Source organism: Chlorocebus sabaeus, chromosome 2 (assembly GCF_047675955.1).
Source record: "Chlorocebus sabaeus isolate Y175 chromosome 2, mChlSab1.0.hap1, whole genome shotgun sequence".
In the NCBI taxonomy this organism is placed as follows: domain Eukaryota; kingdom Metazoa; phylum Chordata; class Mammalia; order Primates; family Cercopithecidae; genus Chlorocebus; species Chlorocebus sabaeus.
This window is the reverse complement of record NC_132905.1, coordinates 52,851,877-52,864,781: the sequence shown is the minus strand read 5'-3', so window position 1 is coordinate 52,864,781 and position 12,905 is coordinate 52,851,877. Positions and strand designations below refer to the sequence as shown.

At 41.2% G+C, this 12,905-nt stretch overlaps 1 protein-coding gene across 2 annotated transcripts in view; it reads left to right on the top strand.

The window, feature by feature from the left end:
* Positions 1-9,303: 9,303 nt before the first annotated feature.
* Positions 9,304-12,905, top strand: part of SPTLC3 (serine palmitoyltransferase long chain base subunit 3) — a 194,543-nt gene continuing 190,941 nt past the window's right edge. Inside the window, exons 1-2 of one of the 2 annotated variants that reach the window (XM_073008457.1) lie at positions 9,304-9,431; positions 9,560-9,743. In XM_073008457.1, coding sequence (XP_072864558.1) covers positions 9,627-9,743 — 117 coding nt within the window. In that variant the 5' untranslated portion in view covers positions 9,304-9,431; positions 9,560-9,626. Of the gene's footprint in view, positions 9,744-12,905 lie in introns of both variants that reach the window. The other variant, XM_073008455.1, reaches the window with a different exon arrangement.

Sequence of the window (12,905 nt, the reverse complement as noted above, 5' to 3'; positions counted from 1 at the left end):
GCCTTGGCCTCCCAAAGTACTGGGATTACAGGCATGAGCCACAACGCCCAGCCAGAATATTACTCTAATTTCCTAACTGATGATCAGTCTCTCCTTCACCCTTCATCCTGGCTGTTGAGCTGTTTTATTCTCATTGTACCAGGAGGGGAAAGTTGCAGAGTAAACTGCAGATGCATTTTTTTTTTTAAAAAAAAAAGGTCTTTTGGAGTTTTGAAGTCTTTGGGGTAACACAGAGACACCCATGAGTGACACCAGCAGGTTTCTGGAGAAAGGGATGTTCTTGAGGGACCAAAAGAGAGATGCTTCCAGGTTGTGAGGAGAGTAATTGGTAAAGAAGTAATAAGCAGAGGCACAGTTGGGTGGCAGGGAGGGGCTTGCTCTGCTTCCCAGGCAGTTCGCCTGAAAGGAGGAAGGTCCCTGGAAAGAGAAGGCTGCTGCAGAGGGAGTCTAGGTGGGTGGAGCCACAGACAGACTTGCAGGGATCCCTGATCCCTGTTTCCTAGCCTGACAGGGAAGGAACGGAGCTGAATTATTCTCTTGCCTTCCCACATGGGGCAGGGAAAGCAGAGAGAAAGCCACTAGAGCTTCGGGGTGCAGGAGAAAGAGGAAATGTGAGATGATGCTTACGAGCACATGTCAATTACCGAAGACGTTGTCATGCTTCAAACGTGCTATTCCCAGAGCAACCTGATTTCATGAATGCTCCTTATAACTGGGCGAATGGACTGGGATTATCTCAACCACCTGGTGGAAAGTGAAAAGCAGGGGGGTCCTCAAAATTAAAATTAAGTTCTAAGAAAAAGTTATATTTTTTCAACAGCTACATTGTGAACTGATTTATAGATGCTATATCTATGATTGCTGTGCTTGATTTGAATCAGCCCCCCAGAAGGCCCAGAGCTTTGCCACCTCTTAGGATCCACACTACTGTACCTCTTTTACTGTCAATATCAGAAGGGCTCAGTCACAAGCCCTTGGAAGCTTAGAAAATTTGTCCTCCCTAAGACCCCAGAACTGTCTCAGGATTTAACTATTGAGGCAGGCCACCCTGGAATGGGTTCACTTTTCATGTGTCTATAACTAGGTGGACTTTTATAACCAGATCATGTCCAACAGGGGTATAAAAAGATCCAATCACATTTAGGAGTCCAGGTAAATTTCCTAGTAAATCAGGAGACAGGCTACATAAATGTCTCCCACAGAGTCTATGCATTTAAGATGTCTAGAAATAGATGTGAAGTGACAGGACTAAAAGCACTGGATGAATATTTTTCAAGAACCTCTAATTCTTACCTACCTTGCTGCCTCACTATGGCTGCTACTATATTCCTATGAATGTAAGAAAAGTTACCCTAGGTCAAGGTATAAACCATCTGTGGCTAAGGCTGCTAATGGTCATCAAAATCCACATTCTCCTTTTCCTTCTGGACACAGGGTGGACTACATTTCTCAGGCTTCCTTGAAGTAAGTGTAATCACATAACTGAGTTACAGCCAATGGAACTGGAAGAAAGCAGTGTGTGCTGCTTCCAGGCCCAATCTATAACCCTCCCATAGGCACTGGTCCATGCTGTTTGTCCTTTGCCAAGAAAAGAGTGGTGATCACAGTAGCTTGGTAGCCATCATCTGAGGATAGCAGCACTTTAGGTCACATCAGTGACCAAAGACATCAGACTTTGAGTGATATGGTCCCTGCCAATGTCCAGACCTCTTTCTGGTTTCTAGGTATAAGTGTGAAGACTGTAAGAAAGATTGCGGGCCACAGTCCCTGCTGTTGACCCTTCTTATGGGAGACTTTCTATCAGCCAGACTTGTAGCATGTGGTCATTGAACCTTTCTTCTTAGGTCCAAGAATGTCATTATATTGTCAGTAACAATATTCCTGGATAAAGCAGGAAGAGAGATGCTAAAGTTTTGTACCATATGCTTTCTGAATTTCTCTCCTATAATCCTTATGTTAGCCCTTAGAGGTTGTGATCCTTTTTTATAATGGAAATAAACAAGATTCAGATGAAAGTGCCTAATCTTAGCAGAGCCAATTATCCATGACACCCAGCCTCCATGAGTGACTGACATATTACTGACATGAAATTTGAGGGTGTTTCATTTGATGGAGAAGATCCAGCTCACCATCTTTTTATAAGCCGGTTGTTTTTTCCATCTTCCTTACTTGCAGACACATTACAACTGCATGGTACATTTCCTGTAGTGAAGCTAAGCCTGAAGCATCAGGACATGCGTGCACAGGGGCATGGAGGAGCGTGCATTTTAACCATGCCATAAATGCCTTATCGTACATGACTTTTACAGAAATGTGACAAGAGCAACGAGAAAGAAAGAGGCAGATTGAAATCTCAGTGCTCTTGGATTCATTCTTATCACATACTGGTGGCCTGGCATCTGCAGAAAGACCTTGGGGCAGAACAGGGAGACTCTCTGAGTCTGGGTCACTAGGCAACATTTCTAACATTCAAAAGCCACTGCTCCGCCTTTTTCTTTTTTTGCACCATTGCCCCTCAGGTCAGTAGGTAAATGCCTTCTGAGGTAGGTAATACACAAACGACAGAAACCAGCAGTCCACAGACCCTGATTACCCACCCATGACTGTCACTGGAAGAAGGGGGTGGGAGCACAAGGTAAATACAATTTTCCCTCTTTAGCCACAAAGGATTTAATTCCTCCAAGCCCTCTTGATAGGAAAATTCACAATTATAAGACTTGGAACACTAAAGTTCAAACAAGTTTAGATTTGACAAAATTCACTGAATTGTACCTCAGGATTTGTGCATTTCCTCATGTGTAAATTCTACCTTAAAAACAACAACAAACAACAACAACAACAAAAAAACACATGACTGCACTTTCACCAGGCTGGTTACAATTTTAAAAAGACTGACTATACCGAGTGTCAGTGAGGACAAGGATCACCTGGGATGCTCGTTAGTGGTTGGTGCATAAACTTGTGCAAACACTTGGAAAGCCACGGATCCATGTGGTAGTCCATTCTCACACTGCTACAAAGATATCGCCTGAGGCTGGGCAATTTATAAACAAAGAGGGTTAATTGAATCACAGCTCCACATGGCGGGAGAGGCTTCAGGGAACTTACAATCATGGCGGAAGGTGAAAGGAAAGCAAGACACATCTTACATGGTGGCAGGGAAGAGAGAGAGAGCAGGGGATACTGCCACTCTTAAAACCATCAGATCTCATGAGAACTCCCTCACTATCAGGAGAACAGCATAGGGAAACTGCCCCCATGATCCAGTCTCCTCCCACCAAGTCCCTCCCTCAACACATGGAGACTACCATTTGAGGCAAGATTTGGGTGGGGTCACAGGGCCAAATCATATCAATCAGTATCTTCCAAAGTTGAACAGATACACATGTTATGCTCCAATGATTCCACTTCTAGGTATGTACCCAAGAGAAATGTACGTATATGGCTACCAAAGGCTATACTAGAACATTCACAGTAGCAATTGTTTTAATAGCTAAAAACTAGAAACAACCCAAATGTCCACAATAGAATGAATAAATAAATTACAGTATGCTCCTAAAATGGAATACTATGTAACTGTGAGAATGAACGAGTTATTGCTATGCACTACAAAGTGGAAAACTCTCTCAAACATAATAATTGAGTGAAAGAAGCCAGACACAAAAGAATAGGAACTGAATGACTCTTTTATATAAAATAATGAGGCAGAACTAATCTATGGTGATAGAACTTAAAATAGTGGTTTCTTTGTGTGATTAAGGAGTGAAGAGTAGGGCAGGGCCTGAAGAGGGCTTCTGGATGCTAGAAATGTCCTATTTCTTCAGCTGGGTTCAGTTCCCCTGTGTGCTCACTTTATGAAAATTCATTGAGCTGTGCAATTAGTCTGTGTATCTTTGTCTATGTAAATTAGCCTGCAATTTTTAAAACTGCTAAAAAAGATTTCAGACGCTCAACTTGAAAATTAACCTACGAGAGTCTTTAAAAATATACATTTTCTACATTTCTTAGAAGAAAACAATAAAAGCAGTAAACTAAATAATGAGATCCTCTGACTAGTTGCCAATTTTTAATTAGCAATAATAGGTACTGTAGTAGGCAGACTAATGATCTCCAAAGATGTCCACACCCTATCCCTGCATCCTGTGAACATGTTACCTTACATGGCAAAAGAGACTTTGCAAGATATTGGTCAAATAATGAAAAATTTCTGTTAGAGGGGAGGAACAAGTTCAAGACATCTATTATACAACATGATGACTATAATTCATAACAATATATCGTATACTTGAAAATTGCTAAAAGGGTGAATTTTAAGTGTTTTCACCACACAAAAAATAATTTTGGAGAGGTAATGCATATGTTAATTAGCATGATTTGGCCATTCCACAATGTATCCATGTATCAAAACCCCTCTTGCTGTGCAGCATTAATGTATACAATTTTTATTTGACAACTTAAATTAATTACTTTTAAAAGATACTTTATAGATGTAATTGAAGTTATTCCAAAATTATCCTGGATTTCAGGATGGTCACAATCTATCATATGATTTCTTAAAATCAGAGAACATTTCCTGGCCGTAGTCCCATACACGTACAGAGGTGTATGATGGAAGAAAGGTCACAGAGATTTAGCATTGCTGGCTTTGAAAAATGGAGGAAGAGGGCATTAATAAAGGAACGTGGACACCTCTAGCATCTGGAAAAGCTAAGGAAAGAGATTCTCCCCTACAGCCTTCAAAGAGAAATGCAGCCCTGCTGACACCTTGATTTTAGCCTAGTGAGACCCATGTCAGACTCCTGATCTGTAGAACTCTAATATGATACATTTGTGCTGTTTCAGCCACTAAGTTTGTGATACTCTCTTACAGTAGCAATAGAAAATGAATAAGAATGCTAAGCATTTAATTTCCATTTATCATCCCTTGCTAGCTAGAAACATAAAAGGGTTCTTTGTATCAAAGCATTCAGTAAAGAATAAGCTAGTTTTAATTTTTCTACAGATAAAGCACATTCTAAAAGACTTTCTAGAGCCTGTTTCTCATCCAAAATATGTAGTGTTTTTATTATATTATAACTCAAAATTAACAACTTTTCTTCCACAACTAAATTGTAGACACCGTCTTCTTACATAAATCCCATGAATCTTTCCTATGGGAGACATAAGAATACAGATTTTCCATCTCTCTCTAGAATTTATGAGGTTTTACCCAAATGAATGCATTAAGTTTTTCTATATGATGTCTCTCTCAATCTTCAGAACAGTCTAATATTGATCATTCGAAAGATCCAATTTGATCTCTGATCAATAAAATCTGATGGGCTAATATGGACTTGGTTGCCCTGATGTGCATTCCCACAAACAGACTCTGAGACAAGGATTTAGGTGCAAGTAGTTCATGGGGAGGTATTTTCCGGAATCATGGATAAGTAAAACCTGGAAGGGAGAAAAACCTAATAATGGGTGTTTTTATAAGAGGGTTACTACTGAGGGCAATAGAGCCCCAGTCCCACTGGGAACTCTCCAGAGGCTGTGAACATGCCTCAGAATTGTCCCATAAAGAAGAAAATAACATGGGGTGTTTATCCACCAACTTATATCCCTCGTTGGCTGAGAGTTGCTCTCAAGGATGTGAATTTCCCAGCACACCTGGCCCACACTGCAGGAGCGGAGAATACCCCGTGGTCAGAGAACCTACCTGGGCATAGAAACGCAGAAAACAGCTGACACCGTGTATCAGGGACCTCCAAGCTAAGTCAAAAGGATATGAATGAGGGTCTGACTGTGTCAGTATGATCTATTTCAGGGCAAAGGTATGTGATGTTAAATATGTACTACGCATGGATTTTCCAATCACAACAGTGTGCCAAACCCAAAAGTGTGAAAACTAAAATTAACTTGATCTTGATTAAGAGTTATAATTTCCACCTAATATCAGATAAATTGACATGATCACTTTCTGGGTTTTCTCAGATAATTTTCTTGACTTATTGGTCAGTTCAAATTTAATATTAGGTCACATGCAGCTGGCCGCCTTAGGTCATCGTGTTTACAACCTACTCGTGAGAAAATCTATGGAAACGAATTGTCTCTACCATGAGGATTTTTCCAGACTGAACTCTTTGGGAAATTTAAGTACTTCCATGTAGACTTATTAGTAGATATTGACATGTCATTAGTTATTTGTACCTATTTAATATATTGCAAATTTGTAATAGATCAAAAAGACAAAGCATTTTTATTCATTATTTGGCCAATCCAATGAAATCTCCCAAATAGTAACAGATTCTGTTATTTCTTTTCTTGGTGGTTGAAGGTTCTCAAGTCAACAGCTGAAGGAGAGGTGTGTCATGGTATAAGGAAAGGGCACTCACTTAGACCCAGACATTCTTGAGTTCATGACCCACTTCTACCACATGTTATTCTGTGGCTTTGGAAAAGTCACTTAACCTGTTGAAAATTTAGTTTTGCATGAGCATCACTCTCCATTACATGGGTAAAAATTGAGTCACTGAGAATGAACAGATTTCTGTGCACTGTACAATTCTGACAGTTTATTCTGCTCATATCCTCCCATTTTTGCCAACTTTCTATCCCCAAGTTGTTCCAAGAGCTTTCCACAACACATTGCCAAGCCTCTGACCTTCCCTTTCTTGCCTATCCTCATTCTGTTATCTCCCTTTTCGGCTGCTTCATTAAGAGAGGAGCTGATAATCTGGCATCGGGGCAAAACCATTACTTTGGAGAACACCACAAGGCCATTGCTAATTTTATCTTTGCCTTTAATGTACTAACATGAAGATTTATTTTTACCTTTAATAGTAAGATATCCTAAGTCAAAGGCATGTGGGTACAGTTAAGTCTTAGTTCTATGAAGGTAGAGACTAGGTATGTTTTATTCCTTGTGATATCCAAGGACTCAGCAAATACATAGTACTTATTCAAACATTTGTTGAGGTTACTAGTTGATCCAAAATGTATTTAGTTGTTCAGAGATGCCAAATCTTGCTCAATATTAAGTCTGTGTTTTAGTATTGATCCAAACCTTAAACCTAAACCTACCACTCACTCCAACAGAACTCCTCTCTTATTTTAAGTGGAGATGGTATGAAGCAACGAGTCACCACTGACTATACATACCAGCAGTGCCTGATGCCAAATGGTTGGTGTGTTAACATAATTTTGTGTACACAACAATGCACACATTCCAATATGGTTAAGTAAAATAGAAAAGTTTCAAGAGTGAGAGCACGTAGTAGATATTTCTCAGAAATCTATGTGTGATTACCTAACCTTAGCAATTGCAATTAGGGGAAGGAAAATGAGAAGGCAGAATTCAGCTGTTTGAGATTTATTTTATATAGGCCTTTCGTCCCTTATAAAAAGAAAACTTGAAAAAGAAGGAGAAAAAGAAGAGGAGGGTGGAGGAGGAAAGCGAAAAGGAGAAACATGAAAAGAGGAAAGAGATAGAGAAGAAGAAAAGAAAGAAAAGAGACATCTAACATTAAAAAGTTTATTATTTAAAAAATGCTTTGCACAGGGCAATAGAGCTCAGGGAAAACAATGCCCTCTCTTCGACTTGTCTTTCTAAGTAATGTGAGACAGTTGGGCCAACAATCGTGCTCCCCTCTACCTCTTCATCTCTCCATTTTCTAAATCTTAGAAGAAAATAAACCTACAAGAGTTTAGCCCCCGAATCCAGTGAAACAGCCACGGAAGGGAGAGACCAGTAAAAATCTACTTCTACTTTGATGGTAAAGGTTGAGAGAAATGCGATCAAATGTTTGAACTTGAGACACAAACCGGGCTGAACACACTTGGTATTAACTCCGTCTCTTCCCTTGGCCTCAGGCCTTATCTTATTCCTCTAGCATTCCTTGGGATGGGAAAGGCAGGTACCCTCGTATGCAAATCGTGGTTAGAAGCATTAGCATGTCCACCTCCAAAAGCCACATTATTCTGGAGTAGAACTGAACCCTGTCCAAGGGAGCTGAGATACAGGACATGAGGCTCTGGAAACAGGGGCCATTTCTGTTTTTTTGTTTGTGTATGTGTGTTTGATTGTTTGTTTTTGTCTACTGCACCAATAAATTGGTTTCTTTTTTTTCTTTTTTTAGACAGAGTATCACTCTGTCACCCAGGCTGGAGTGCAGTGGCACGATCTCGGCTCACTGCAAACTCTGCCTCCCAGGTTCATGCCATTCTCCTGCCTCAGCCTCCCGAGTAGCTGGGACTACAGGCACTCACCACCACACCTGGCTAATTTTTTTGTATTTTTAGGCGAGACTGGGTTTCACCATGTTAGCCAGGATGGTCTCGATCTCCTGACCTTATGATCTGCCCACCTTGGCCTCCCAAAGTGCTAGGATTACAGGTGTGAGCCACCGCACCCAGCCAAATTGGTTTCTTTTCTTAGAGTCTGATGCTAAAGAAGTCTTGACTCAGGAAAACCACAAGGGTGGGCTTGGGAAGACTCAGCAGGTTGTAATGACTCTCCAGCAAATCATGTCACCATGATTTGATGATGTTAGGAAGAAAGAGCTTTGAAGATTCATGCATTGAGGGAATACGAGTTAATGAGTAAACCAGATGTGTTTCAGGACTGGGACCCAGCAGTCACCAACCACCTCACACCTGCATTGGTAGCAAACCTGAGCTACGTCATAATTTTCGTTCCACCTCAGCAGATATTTTATAGGTGGAAAAATTGAGGCATAAAGTGAGTAAATGCCTCCCCCAAGGTCACAAGGTAAAGACAATGCAGTCACCCAATATTCTGTCTCCCAACATCTGTCTTACTGGAATTCTTGATGGGTCGGTACCCCCTTATTATAGTACTGATTTTAACATAGGTGGGTTTTGAATACTGGCTTTTAAAAAACCTTTTCAAATCATTTGTAAATTATGGAAATGTATATATCATATGAAACTTACCATTTTAATCATTTTTAAGTGTACAGTTTAGTGGCATTAAGTACATTCACCTTGTTGTGCAGTGATCCATCACTATACCTTTTTCATCTGCTCCAACTGAAACTCTGCACTCATTAAACAATAACTTCCCTTTCCCTCATCCCTCCAGCCCCTGGCAACCACCTCTGAATGTTATTTTATAGCAAAAAGAAATATTAACTTTTGAGCTTGGTTTACAACCAAAAACCACAATTACATGCAGGAGAGAGGGGGTGGGAAAAAGAGGTTAACTCAGAACTCAGTGTACTTAGAAGACTCTGTGAGTGTGCTGTGTGTGTGTGTCTTTAAAAGACTCTCCACCTCCCAGCCCGCCTCCTCACACTTTGCCACTGGGTTGTTCAGTCCCCAGGTTCCCTCAGTCCCCAGAAGGAGCCAGCATGGACAATCTGCTTTATAGTTTTGGAAGCAGGTTTGTTGCCATGGAGTTCACATTTTGACTGGAGTTGAGAAGTATAAAGGTAACCGTTTGTTTTAGTTTCAACGATCTGGCAAAATGATAGGCTGTTGCTCTTCTTCTGGAAAAGCCTGATTGGTAAGATTCCTTTAAGGGCTCAGCCCCAAAGAGCTTTATCCCATCCCCTTACAGACTAAAAACTAAAGCTTGCAGAGACCTCTGAAGGAAAACCTGTCCCGGGCTCTGTCACTTCACACCCATGGCTAACCCTGGAGGTGGTACTGTTTGCAATGGGAAACTTCACAATCACAAGAAACAGAGCAATGGCTTGCAAAGCAGAAACTGCACAAAGAATGGAATAGTGAAAGAAGCCCAGGTAAGAGGCACTCTCCCCTACTCTTCTCTGAATTACCTGAACATTTCAATATTTCTCTGTGAAGATATTTGGGACTGTCCTAACTTAAAGTTCATCTTATGAAGTGTTTTTATGTGTTTTGACTGTTGATTCCTTTAATAGAAAGTGCTTGGCTACCAAAAAGTTTAGGTGTGGATTAAGGAGAAAATGTCTTCTGAATGCAAAAGAGGATACACACAGACACTCACACAGCTTTAGGCTCCCTAAAATACAAATGTACCTACTAGACTTTTGTCTCAAGCATTTTGTGGGGAGGGAAGAATTATGAAGGCTCCAACTCTTTGCATATGTTTTAGTCCAAGAGACCTGCTACAACTATCATGCTTCAGAAGAAAAAGAGGAAGTGAAAGTACATTTTGCTGACATTATGTGGTGGAGATGGCATTCTTCCCAGGTCCATGAGAAATGCATCTCTCTTTGAAAGGCGAGTTGTTATTGGTGTTTAGTGGAGCATTGTTATAGCTCACTACTTGATTTGAGGCTACAGTATTTCTTTGAAATGTGACGTCACAGACATTCTTTTCCAAACACTTCAGAAAGCATGGCTCATTGTGACACGCTGCACTCAGAAAACAGAACAGCATCTTTAAAACAAACTTGTAACTTGGCCCTTTTTTTTTTTTTCTCTTATTGCACCAGGATGGTTGCAGAGTATACTAGGCAGGAGGAACTCAAGGAAAGTTGTCAGCTTATTTTAAGAGAGAGCCTGGGTCTGTGAAGTCCTTATGCAAGGCAGTTCCCCACTCCCCACAGGACACCCCGTGTCACTCTGCTCTGAGCAGCAGGGGGTGAGCTCAACTGCCCCAGGAGCAAGCCCAAGCAGTCAAACAGGTAGCCTCCTATTGGGAAAGAGAAGTGGCACAGGGAGTCCCATGCAATCTTCCATCATTTGATCATCCGGAGAGCAAGTATCCACCCACAGGAAAGGCAGATTGTTCTAAGATCACAGGCCAGGTGGGTCTGGCTGGGGCCAATCCTCCACTCAGTGAATTACATTCATGTGTGCAGTTGGAAGAGGCTAAAGGAGCTCTGGAGCCTGAGTTGTGTGTAAACAGGCTGTGGTCCCCAAAAGCATTCCCCTCTTAACAAAAGGCACTGTCCAATCCTGGGATATGTCTATCTGAAACCTCAAAACTGACCTGTCCCAGCTGAGAATCTGAAAACTGGAGCAACATGAAGAGAAGGTGCTCAGCTCCTGTCAGTTGTGTGAAGGAAATTGCAGTAATATCGACCACTTATGCATCGCTAAATATCAATTCAGGCCACTACTCAAGATGATCCTTGCCTCTGGAATGCCTGTAACTCACAGGCTATTCACCTACTTACCCTTTTGATCATTCTGACCCTGAGGGATCTCATCTGGGAAGAGATTCCTTTGTAACTTTTCTCCCTTTTATTTATTTTATCTTGGTTTTATAATCACATTCGAGGTATGAAATTAGAAACTTAGACAGTTAAAACCACTCCTAAGTGAGGATAAAATCCAGCATTCTAAAGGTTCATTATGAAGTGCAGCTGCAAGACTGTAAATATCCTTGGACACTGAGGCTTCCCTAAGAATAGTCGAAAACATCAGGGCTGCTGTTGCCTTCCTGAAGGGCTATCCAGAGCCTCTTGTCTCAGACACATTTAGGTGTCACTAAGCTACAATTGGCTTTCATTGAGAGCCTCAATTATGGCTTGAAAAATATTTTTCAGGAAAACAAACAAAAAAACCCCGGCTGAGATCATAGTGTAATAGAGCAAATGAGAGCTTATCGTCCCCTCCATGATGGGAACAAAGTTGTCTTTTTTTTTTTTTTTTTTTTTTTTTTTTGAGATGGAGTCTTGCTCTGTCACCCAGGCTGGAGTGCAGTGGCGCGATCTCTGCTCACTGCAAGCTCTGCCTCCCAGGTTCCCACCATTCTCCTGCCTCAGCCTCCCCAGTAGCTGGGACTACAGGCGCCCGCCACCGCGCCCGGCTAATTTTTTGTATTTTTAGTAGAGATGGGGTTTCACCGTGGTCTCGATCTCCTAACCATGGTGATCCGCCCGCCTCGGCCTCCCAAAGTGCTGGGATTACAGGCGTGAGCCACCACGCCCGGCAAAGTTGTCTTTACTCTCATGTTCCTTTGCCACTAGTTTTGATCCTTGGGGCCCTTTAACAAACTAGGTCTAGACCAAAAGCCTTGCCTGTGGATAGAAGCAGTCTGCAAAGGCTTACAGAATCCTAGGCTGCTGGTCTCCCAAACACGTTCTGCCTGGCCTAAGGTCCTCTGCTGCAGCATCTAAGATCCTACCAGCCCCTCCAATGATCCTCCCACCCTTTCTCTTCCCACTTATTTGCAGCCACACAGCAACACCGTTATCTCTTTTATACATCAGAGGATCCTACAAGATTCTGTTGACAAAGAGTTCCCTGGCATAACAAACAATATGAAAATTACTATTAGGCAGTGCTCAGGAGTCCTCTTTCCCTCTGGTCCAGCATAGGCTGCCATCCCTGCTCCAGCATGCAGGTTTGCTGCCCCAGTCTCAAAGCTGGCAAGGACCAGAGCCTTTCCATTCTAGCAACCTTCTAGAGTTCCTTTCTGGAGATTTTATGGAGCTTGACTATTTTTCCTGTTTTTTTTTTTTTTCTTTTTCTTTAAACCTCGTATGTTCTGAGAATGCACAAAAACTAGTTTTCATCACTGATTAAGTCCATTTACTTGTTTATTCCCAATATGGCCTCCTACCTTTTACTTCTAACAGAAGACTATTGTATTAGAGGATTTGTTCTCCCTCCTCATGAGCATATCCACACTACAGACAGATGGGTGCTGACTGTCTTAATCTATAAACTTAATATTTCTTGTAATTTTTATTGAATCAAAATTTTTCCTAATGAATAGAAATTTCCTATTCCTTACTTAATTCTATATAATTACTTTGCAACTATTATCCACATAATTGCTTTTTAATTCCCAGCAATTATTTTCTACCTGGTCATAAACTTTTATTAGGAAAACCAAAACCCAGAAAGGTAGACTTTGTGTCTCCATTGCATTTTCCCATAAGTAGTTTCTTAAGAGGATAGGGTCTGCATTTTCTTCTCTTAAACGAAACCTGCAGGATGAAAAAAAAATTGTAAAGTTTTCCTAA